Source organism: Macaca nemestrina, chromosome 1 (genome assembly GCF_043159975.1).
Source record: "Macaca nemestrina isolate mMacNem1 chromosome 1, mMacNem.hap1, whole genome shotgun sequence".
NCBI lineage: Eukaryota > Metazoa > Chordata > Mammalia > Primates > Cercopithecidae > Macaca > Macaca nemestrina.
In genome coordinates this window covers 99,216,544-99,227,331 of record NC_092125.1, presented here as the reverse complement: position 1 = coordinate 99,227,331, position 10,788 = coordinate 99,216,544, and the positions used below count along the sequence as shown (strand labels likewise).

General features: G+C 40.2%; 1 protein-coding gene across 1 annotated transcript; it reads right to left on the bottom strand.

The window, feature by feature from the left end:
- Positions 1–1,256: 1,256 nt before the first annotated feature.
- LOC105498177 (endogenous retrovirus group K member 8 Gag polyprotein-like) lies at positions 1,257–7,345 on the bottom strand. The gene is made up of 3 exons (XM_071068672.1): positions 7,264–7,345; positions 6,151–6,472; positions 1,257–2,568 (listed from the first exon to the last, which is right to left on the bottom strand). The coding sequence occupies exon 3, from the start codon at positions 2,535–2,537 to the stop codon at positions 1,257–1,259; it is 1,281 nt and encodes a 426-aa protein (XP_070924773.1). The 5' UTR covers positions 2,538–2,568; positions 6,151–6,472; positions 7,264–7,345.
- Between the last annotated feature and the right edge of the window lie 3,443 nt (positions 7,346–10,788).

Sequence of the window (10,788 nt, the reverse complement as noted above, 5' to 3'; positions counted from 1 at the left end):
ACATTATAATTTTCATTTGAGAGAGTAGATCTCACCCCCAAAGGTTAACAGGTAGGTAAGGGATGACAAATGGCTTAATGAGGCCTGAATTGTTTTCTTTATCTGTCTATGTTAGGTATTTAGAACTTTGTTTAGGATTACTGCTTTGTCCAATTCCTCTCAAGTGAGTTAAAGTGTCTGTGGTAGACCAATGAGAGGGCCAATCTTCCTGTTTAATGATAGTTACATCAGCCCCTGTGTCTATTAGTCCAGTGAATGCCTTCCCGTCTAACCATAAGGTTAGAGAGGGTTTTTGATTTGTAATTGGTTGCACCCAATACATATCTGATGATCCGAAACCTTTTATATTTCTATTAGAGTATTGGATATTATTATCTGTTTTAACCAAAGGTAGCAGGAGTAACTGAGCTATTCTAACTCCTTGAGGGACAGTAATAATATTATCAATTGCTCTGGCCATAATTTTAATTTCTCCTTTATAATCATTATTGATAACTCCAGGGAGGACTTGTAAGCCTCTCATGGTGACACTACTTCTTCCTAAAAGTAGCCCAAAAGTGTTAGGTGGTAAGGGTCCATATATTCCGGTATTTAAGGTTTGCGGTCCCATTTCAGGTGTTAGTATTGTGTGGGAGGTGGAACTGAGGTCCAATCCTGCACTTCCTGGGGTTGCTCTACTAAGTTTTGAAATGGATTGCTGTTGTTGGCTGGAACAAAGCTGACTGCCCCATATGCTTGTTTTGGGACCTGAGGCTGGCCCCTCATCCCGTTTCCCTGCCTGGGGGGTAAAGGATTTCCTTGAATGTCAGTTTTAGATTTACATTCGTTTCAATATCTGAACAAAGGCGAATGTATCCTGTTAAATCTGTTTTCTTTCGATAAGGTCTGATTGCCGCTTGGCAGGCGGGGTTAGCATTTTCATAGGCTAACTGTTTAACATAATCTACACCCGTTTCTGCATTTCCAAAGATTCTACCTGCCGTGGTCATAAGTCTATGTACAAAGTCTGAAAATGGCTCATCGGGTCCTTGTTTAACCGCTGTGAGCGAGGCCCCTGGATCTCCTTTAACGGGAAGTTTTCTCCAGGCCTTTGTAGCAGCAGCCTGGATTTGTGAGAACAGTCCAGGGTCATATTGCATTTGGGCCTGAGTGTCTGCATAATTACCTGAACCAGTTAACATATCAAAATCCCAACTGTTTCCTGCCTGTTGATTTCTTTTAGCTGTATCTCTACAATTTTCAAAGAACTCTGACTTTCAAATTAAGTGGTGTCCCCCAGAAAGAACTGCCCTTACTAAGGTATTCCAGTCTGTAGGAGTGAGCCAATTCTCAGCTACAGATTCCACTATAGCAAGAGTATATGGAGCAGTAGCCCCATACTGAGAGGCAGCAGTCTTTAACTCTTTTATAATAGTAAAATCAAACCCAGTATGATGCCTCCAAGCCTGTCCCTGTTCATCTATGGTTTCCGTGACCGGAAAAACGTCTTTGGGAGAGGAGTCTTCTCTATGTCGGCTAGCAACTAACCCCCCTCTTGGAACATGTTGTCCAGGCCGCTGAAGTGGGCGCAAGGAACCCTCCATAGCGTCTGAGTTAGGTATTTTTTCATTTCCTGTTTTTAGCTTTTGGAGCCTAATTATCAATGATTGATGTAACTCTTCAAGTTTAATCTGTTCTTCTAGTTGAGCAATTTTTTGCTTTAATTCTTTTTTGGGATCTATTGCTGCCATAACAATGGGCGCAGAAGCCTCATTATGTGTCTTATTATATGGGGGTGGGTATGAAGAACAGAGAGGCAAATCAGGGTTGTGATATTTAGCCGCCTCTTCCTCTAAATCATCCCAATTTACATCCGATTGATTAGGCTTATTAATTTCCTCCTCCTTTTGAATCATCTGTAAAATTGGGTATTTTTTTGGTTTGTTTTCGTGTGGTATTTCTTTATCTGTTACAGAAGGAGACTTGATTTCCTCATTATCACTTTCGAGGGAAATGAGATCTTCCTCCGTATCTTGCAGAGGCTTTGTGAGGTTAGAGCGGGAGCTGACGTTTAAAATATGCTCTGTTTGAGCGACCGCAGCCATGACTTGCGGATTGGCCTCCTTCTTATCTATTAAATCTTTAATGAGGTTCCAATAAGAGAAGGCGGTTACAGGAATTTTTTCTGGCCCAAAAGTATTATAATAGTCCTGAAAACAATCCCCTACTCTATGCCATCTTTTAATATCAATAGTTCCTTCCTGTGGGAACCAAGGGCAAGTGTCTTTTACAAAATCAAAAAATTTAAACAAATCATTACCTTTAACCTTTACTCCTCGTATCTTTAAAGCCTCTTTTAATTGTCCTACATATATTTGATGTTGGCTTAATTCTTGTCCCATTTCGGATGTGTCACTTGCCTTCGATCCTGACGCGGCAGGTTCCCGCGGTGATCGGAAGAGTTTGACTCCTTTTGTCTTCGTTAGCGGTCGACCGTCCTTTGGCGTCCTCTTCCTCACGGAGTCCCTCGTTTCCAGGTCCCTGTTCGGGCGCCACATATCCCGGCCCGCGGGATAGTCAGAGCAGGCCCTGGAAGAGGGTGTGGGAATTTGGGGAACAAGAGACACGAGAAATGGAGACAAGACAGTGCTCTGATCAAGTCTCGTTTAATGGCGGTAATGCACTGCCTTATATACACTTGGAAGGGAAGGGGTTGGGCTAAGGCGGAAATGATCTCATTGCCGAGGGCGTGGCCAGGTTAGTTTCGGTTTCTCCGGTCGGACGTCATGTTGCACTTGCGCTATTAAGTAACAATTTTCCCGGGGGTGCGGGAAAAGTGAGTGAAGAAGAAGCAGGAAGAGCGCCATCTTTAATGAGGTATTAGTACAGGGGAAAAAAGGCAAAGATAGGGAGAAGGTGTGGGGTGAAAATGAATATAGCTCAGGCGTTTAATCCTCAATTATTATTCGCTATGGCCGGGGCGTGCAGCTCCGGACATTATACAAAAGCAGTTCAGTAGGCAACTTCATTGATCCAATGAGACATTTAAAATGACACAAAAAAGAGCCAAGATGAGATCTTATCACTAAAGGCCACAGAAATTAAAGGAGCAGTTTACAATATAAATTATCTTTGGCTAGAAATTTTTTTGCCAACGTGACTGTATTAGTCCATTCTCATGCTGCTATGAAGAAATACCCAAAACTGGTTTAATCGACTCAGTTTCTCATGGCTGGGGAGGCCTCAGGAAACTTATAATTCTGGTGGAAGGGGAAGCAAACACATCCTTCTTCACTTGGCAGCAGGAGAGAGAATGAGAACCAAAAACTGCCAGTCTCTTTGCATTGCAAGAGTGACATTTACTTCAGTTCTTAACAAGTTCCTCATCTCCATTTGAGACCACCTCAGCCTGGACTTCATTGTCCATATCACTATCATCATTTTGGTCAAAGCCATTCAACAAGTCTCTAGGAACTTCCAACCTTTCCCACATTTTCCTGTCTTCTGAGCCCTCCAAGTCTCTAGGAAGTTCCAAACTTTCCCGTATTCTTCTGAGCCCTCCAAACTGTTTTAACTTCTGCCTGCTACCCAGTTCCAAAGTCACTTCCACATAACTGGATATCCTTATAGCAGTACCCCACTCTCTGTGGTACCAATTTTCTGTATTAGTCTGCTTTCATGCTGCTATGAAGATATACCCAAGACTGGATAATTTATGAAGAAAAGAGGTTTAATTGACTCACAGTTCCTCATGACTAAGGAAGCCTCAGGAAACTTACAATCATGGCAGAAGGCAAAACAGGCATGTCTTACATGGCGGCAGGTGAGAGAAGTGAGTGTCAGCTGAAGGGGGCGGCCCCTTATCAAACCATCAGATCTTGTGAGAACTCACTATCATGAGAACAGCATGATGGTAATCACCCCCATGATTCAATTATCTCCATCTGGTCCCTCCCATGACACATGAGGATTATGGGAACTACAATTTAAGATGAGATTTGGGTGGGGACACAGTCAAATCATATCAAATACCAATAGAACAGAGGAAATTCATGAGTTTTACCATGTTGAGATAGCATGATAAGGTGACTCAATGTACTTCAATATTTGCATTAATTTCTATGGGTATAGAATGAAAGTGTGAACCTTGAATATCTGAGACAGGTCTCAGTTAATTTAGAAACTTTATTTTTCCAAGATTGAGGACACACACCCATGACACAGCCTCAGGAGGTCCTGATGACATGTGCCCAAGGTGGTCAGAGCACAGTTTGGTTTTATACATTTTAGGGAGAGATGAGACATTAATTAACATATGTAAGATGAACATTGGTTTGGTCTGGAAAAGGCAGGACAACTTGAAGCAGAGGTGGGACAACTCGAAGTGAAGAGGGAGCTTCCAGGACATAGGTAGATAAGAGACAAATGGTTGCATTCTTTTGAGTTTCTGATTAGCCTCTCCAAAGGAGGCAAGCATAGATGCATTTATCTCAGTGAGCAGAGGGGTGACTTTGAATAGAATGGGAGGCAGGTTTGCCCTAAGCAGTTCCTTGGTTGACTTTTCCATTTAGCTTAGTGATTTTGGGGCCCCAAGATTCATTTTCCTTTCACAAAAGTAACATCATATTTCAATAATTGTAGGTAGCATCATATATCAATAATTTAGAAATATCTTCTCAAGTTTCTTTTCCCAAATCGTGGTCACTGCACAAACTTCAAGATCTTGACAATCTTGTAGTTAAATGTTGCTGGAAGCTGTCTTATCTGTGTTTAGTGTTTTTCACTCATTCTGTCATTTAACCAATATTTGTTGAGCACCTTCTATGTGCCAGGAACTATGCTAGGTATTGGTGGCATGGCAATGAATAACACAGATATAATCTTTGTTCTCAGATAGTAATCACTTAATTTCAAAGGTGATGAATGTAGTGATGAAGTATAGGGGACTATGGGATCTTACAGTAGGAACCTGACCAAGGTTGTCAGGAAAGGTTTCCTTGAAATAAAGGATGGGGCACAAAATCTTTTTGACTAGGAAGAGCTTCCTCATTCTCTTCAATAACCAAACTCTATACAAGTAATTGCTGTCTAAAAAATGAGTGTCAAAATAATTGGACCTTGGAAGTTGTCAAAAGATTTCTTGAGAAGGCTGGCAAGGATGTGTAGCAAGGAGAATGCTTGTGCACTGTTGGTGGGAATGTCAATTAGTACAGTCACTATGGAGAACAGTATGGAGGTTCCTCAAATAACTAAAAACAGAACTACTATATGATCCAACAATCCCACTGCTGGGTGTATGCCCACAAGAAAGGAAATCAGTATATTGAAGAGATAACTGCACTCTCATGTTTATGGCAGTACTATTTACGATAGCCAAGATACGGAAGCAACCTAAATGTCCATCAATGGAGGAATGTATAAAGGAAATGTGATACAAATATACAATGGAATTCTGTTATTTATAACAACGTGGATGGAACTGGAGGACATTATATTAAATAAAACAAGCCAGTCACAAAAAGACAAATATCGCATGTACTCATTCACATATGGGAGCTAAAAAAAAACTGAAGTCATGGAGATAGAGACTAGAATAATGTTTACCAGAAGCTGGGGAGAATAGGAGGTACCGGGAGATTAACAGGGAATGGTTAATGGATACAACAATACAGTTAAATAGAATGAATAAGTTGTAGTAGTTGGTAGCACAATAGGGTGACTGCAGTTAAAAACAATTTATTGTATATTTAAAAATAACTAAAATAGTTGAATTGGAATGTTCCTAACACAAAGAAATAATGATAAATAAATGCTTGAAATGATGAATACCCCAATTACCCTGATTTGATCATTACATACTATATGCCTGTATAAAAGCATCATATGTGCTCTATAAATATGTACAACTATTATGTAGCCATATAATTAAAAATAAAAATGAATTTCTGAACAACTAAGGGACTGTTATTTTACTAAGACTCAGTGACGGCAACTGAAATAAAAGTTACAAATGAATCTTTTGTTTTAAGAATAAAATCAAAGACAGGGAGAAGAATTGGAACATCTAATGTACCCTGTGTATATGTACACATAATTGCTTGACACTAAAGAGAAGAGCACCTTTGCGGAACCCCTCATGCTTATACCACAGAACCCATACCTGGTACTCACTATTTCTCAGCTGCCATGGCTCTTTCTGAGGGCAGCGTCTTGCCAAAGCTTATCAACAGTTCCTGAAATAGTATTTACTATTTGAGGAGAGCTCTGAGTTAAGCATTTTCAGTTCAGATGTTGTTTTCCCCTCGAATCTTCAACAAACCATGTGGAACCTCTGCTTCCTCAGATTCCTGGTATGGTGCCATATTGTGGCCAAAGAGATGCCCAAGAAGGCCTGTTTGCTTCAGATAGTACCTCACAGAGTGTCGGTATCTTAGGAGGTCATTACTGGTCCAGACATTCTGTCTTCATTAAGTAATTAAAGGGAAATAACATTCTGGAAATGGAATAAAACCAGCCATACATATAAAAGAGCAATTATAAATAAGAATGTTAATTTATCAATTTACAACAACTGATAGATCTAGTTTGGGAACTGGAGTTGGCAATTTGTACAGGTATATTCCTGATGGGACAGTTCAAATTGATAAATTAGCATTTGTCTATTAAGTATAGAACCAGACAAGAGGAATTGGAGATTCTGAAGGACACCATTAAATGTTGCAGTACTTCATTCCCATTTTCTCTTTTCTGCATACTACCCATGGGTATCCTCATCTCATCCCAAGTCTTCAAATACCATCTGTGTACCAGGTAGCACAGCATAGTAGTAATGAACATGGGCTCTGGGGTCAACCTGCCTGGGTTTTTCTTCTGGTTTTGCTCCCAGTAGCTATGTGGCCTTGGGGAAATTTTCTGCTTCTTCATCTTTAAAATAAAGACAATAACACAGTGCCAACCTCATAGGGATGTTGGGAGTGCAACTGAGAAAATATTCATAAACTGCTTTGATATGCCTGGCATGTAGTAAGTACCCAATAAATGTTAGTTATATACCAAGTACTCCCAAATCTCTATTTCTTGCCCTGACTTCTCCCCAGAATTCTAGACTTATAAATCTAAGTGCTTATTTGACATCTTCACAAAGACATCTAAGAGAGATTTCAAACTTACTATAGAAAGTAATAGCCTAGTGAGATAAAGATAATGTTTGTCTCTGGGGTGGAGAGCAATGATTTTACCAGGCTCTTGAGTACGGCTCTGTGTCAGTAAGCAATCTACTCTTACTTTCAGTTTCAAGTGACTGGTGGTGATCCAGGTTCAAGTAAACAAATTCTGTTTGCGGTCTACCCAAACATGTATATCCTCACTACCAACACTATTTATTTTAGCTGTGGGGACCCCTTAACTAGTGGCCACTGCCTTATTGCTTGTTGGTTAGTGTCATGGGGCTTACTGTTTCATCATAATAATGCCCCTCCCTCCTTCTGCCCAGAAGAGAAAGAACAATCACCAAGCACCATTTGGACAGCTTGCTTCAATCCTAACTCTTACCTCTCAGCCCCATTAACAGGTAGAACAGTGGGTATCCTTATTCTACACCTCTCACTCACTACTTGGATGAGAACAGTCACTACTGGATCCCCAGGAGTCTCTCAGATCTTCCAACCAGGCCTGCAAAGAGGCCATTGTACTTTCCTCTTCCCCAAAGCCATATCTCTGTCAGCATCTTGTCCCCATTGCCAGAACTTCCAACAACTGTGAAAAGCCTGAGATGTTATGTCACTTCTAAACTAATAAGTTTGCCTGCTACTGTTTCATGGGTACTGACAAAAAAACATGAGACTCCTGGGTCAGAGACAAAGGTCTTTATTACCCTTGGCCCAGTAGGTAGCATGAGCTTCATATTTGCATTAGTTCTCCTTGCTTCTAAGTTCCACTGGGTGATACGGAGCAGCCAATCTGGATGCTCTGCATACAGTAAGTTTGTGTCATGGTTGAGAACCCTGGGATTAGGAAACCCTAGTATTTTAAAGAGCGTTTACTTGAGACACAAGTATCTTAATACTCTGACCATTTTATGTAGTTCTTTCCCAGACTTCCTTTTTACTGCTTTTCCAATATTGTTTTTCGTTTAAGTGCCTGAAAGGTGGTCAACCTGTTAAGATGCTGCCCATGAGTCAATGTAGATGTGTACCTCAGGCAATATCTCCTTCCAAACAAGGTGTACAACTAGATATGCTGCTTCAAGTTCTGCCTGCTGGAGAGATTTTCTTTCATTAGTGACTTTGAAGCCTCCACTGAGTGAGGTTCACTGTAGTGGAGAGGCCATTCTCATTCATCTGGGGCTGACATAGCATGCAAATCCAGGCCCATGCTCTTTCTTCCTCCATTAACTGTTCATAGGGAATTCCTCATGAGGCTGTCAGTGTAGGGTGAGGGAGAGGTGGAAGAGTAGTTGGAATTACAAAGTCCCCTGCTTATGCAGCATACTTGTGTATTCTGGACGTGTTCAGATCCAGTTTTGTATATTCCACTTCTGTTTTATAATGAATTCCTGCTAGGCAATTCAGTTTTATATTTGGTGGTTCAGGTGACACCCAGTTCATGATGGACAGTTCATGTTGCATGATAATTTGGTGTCCCGAGGCAGACATTCAATTTCTACCAGCTCTCAGAAGCAAGCCAGCAATTGCTTTACAAATGGCGAAAGGTTGTCAGCACAAGTGGACATCAGCTTACTGCAAATCTCTGGGGGGATCTCAAAGACTTCCAAGGAGGAAAAAAATCCATCTAAATTTGATTACAAAGAAATGCAAGAGACTCCATGCCTAAATTTGTTTTGTATAAAGGTAAAAATGGTAGATTTATTAGAATATTCCCCCTGGTGATTCTATCAAATGCTTCTCTTCTCCAAAATCAGATCTCATATTCAGAATTTTTGGAGACCAGTAGAATGATTTTGTTTTTGCTTTTTAAAAAATTTTTTGCATCCATAGTTTTTGGGGCTCCTTAAGTAGATGCTTGGTAGCACCAAGCTTGTGTAGTCTATCATATGGCACACGTGAACAAAGAAAGGGCAAAAGGAATTATCAGGCATGGCTGGCTTGCTGGATGAGAACAGAGTTATTCAATGGTATTGTACAGGTTTTCCTCTATCAGGCCTTAGGGGAAAGGGGTCAGCTCAGGTCCCCTTGTGGGGGGCATTAGTAAATAGTTGGATTGATTTATACAAGCAAAGTGTTGTTCACCTACATATTCTTTAGTGACTATGTATAACTTTATAGGATGTTCATCTAGCATGTTTATAAGTAAGGGCTTGATGGTCTGTAAGTGATTTCCGGAAGACGCTATCTCTCAGTTTGCAATATCCTTGTCTGTTAATAGTAATAGGGGCACACACCTTATGGAACAGATTATAAAATTTGAAAACCTCGAGATTTATCAAAGTTTTCACTGCCTTTAATTTCTTACAAAATTAAAGGAGGGTAATAAAACACTAATGGAACTTAAAAGCTGGCCAAGAGTTATGGCAGTTTATTCATTCGAAGTACAGTGACCAGATGTTCTGTCCATAAGTATAATGAACAGGACTGTTATAACAAATATAAGGCTAGTACTATTTTCAAATGAAATATGAATGAGTAGGTTCATGAGATGTCTGGTTACTAATGGCCATGCACTGGTGAGACATCCACATGATGGATAATGTTGTGTTAAATTATTATAAAGCATTAAGGATGATTCATTCAGAGGTTCAAGAAGCCCTGACTTAATGGATGAGAATCAAATTTAATTCCAAAAAGACATAGTTTGAACTTTACTGAGAGGGGTCTAATCCTGCTAAGCTATTAGTAAGGCCTCTGTTTAAGATATATGTCTCATACAATAAGGAAATATTGCCCCCACCCATTTAAACATCTCTTTGCTATTAATCTCTGTTTTTCCTTAGACATTGGGACTAACAACAAATTCACCTTTTCTTTGTTTCTTTCTTTTTAAATTAATACGTATTGTTAACTTCAAAAGCTTTTGGGGTACAAGTGGTTTTTAGTTACACGGAAGAATTGTACGGTGCTGAAGTCTGAGAATTTAGTGCACCTGTCACCTGAGTAGTGTACATTATACCTAATATGTAGCTTTTTATTCCTCACCCCTTTCCACCCTTCCTGCTTCTGAGTCTCCAATGTCCATCAGACTTACTCTGTATGCCTTTGCATACTCATAGCTTCGCTCTCACTTATAAGTGAGAACGTGTGGTATTTGGTTTTCCATTCCTAAGTTACTTCACTTAGAATAATGGCCTCTGGCTCCAAGCTGCTGCAAAAGGTGTTATTTCATTCTTTTTTATGACTGAGTAGTATTCCCTGGTGTACGTATATATCACATTTAAAAAATCCTCTCATTGTTTGATGGGCACCTGGGTTGTTTCCATATCTTTGTAGTTGTGAATTGTGCTGCAATAAACATACATGTCCAATGTCTTTTTGACATATTGTCTTCTTTTCCTTTGGGTAGAAAACCAGTAGTGTGATTGCCAAAGTGAATGGCAGATCTACTTTCAGTTCTTTGATAAATCTCCATAGTTTTCCGTAATGGTTGTACTCATTTACATTCCCACCAGAAGTGACTAAGCATTCTCTTTTCATCACATCCATGCCAACATCTATTCTTTTTCGACTTTTTAGTAATGGCTATTCTTGGCTGGGCTTGGTGGCTCACGCCTGTAATCCCAGCACTTTGGGAGGCCGAGGTGGATAAATCACTTGAGGTCAGGAGTTTGAGACCATCCTGGCCAGCATGGTGAAACCC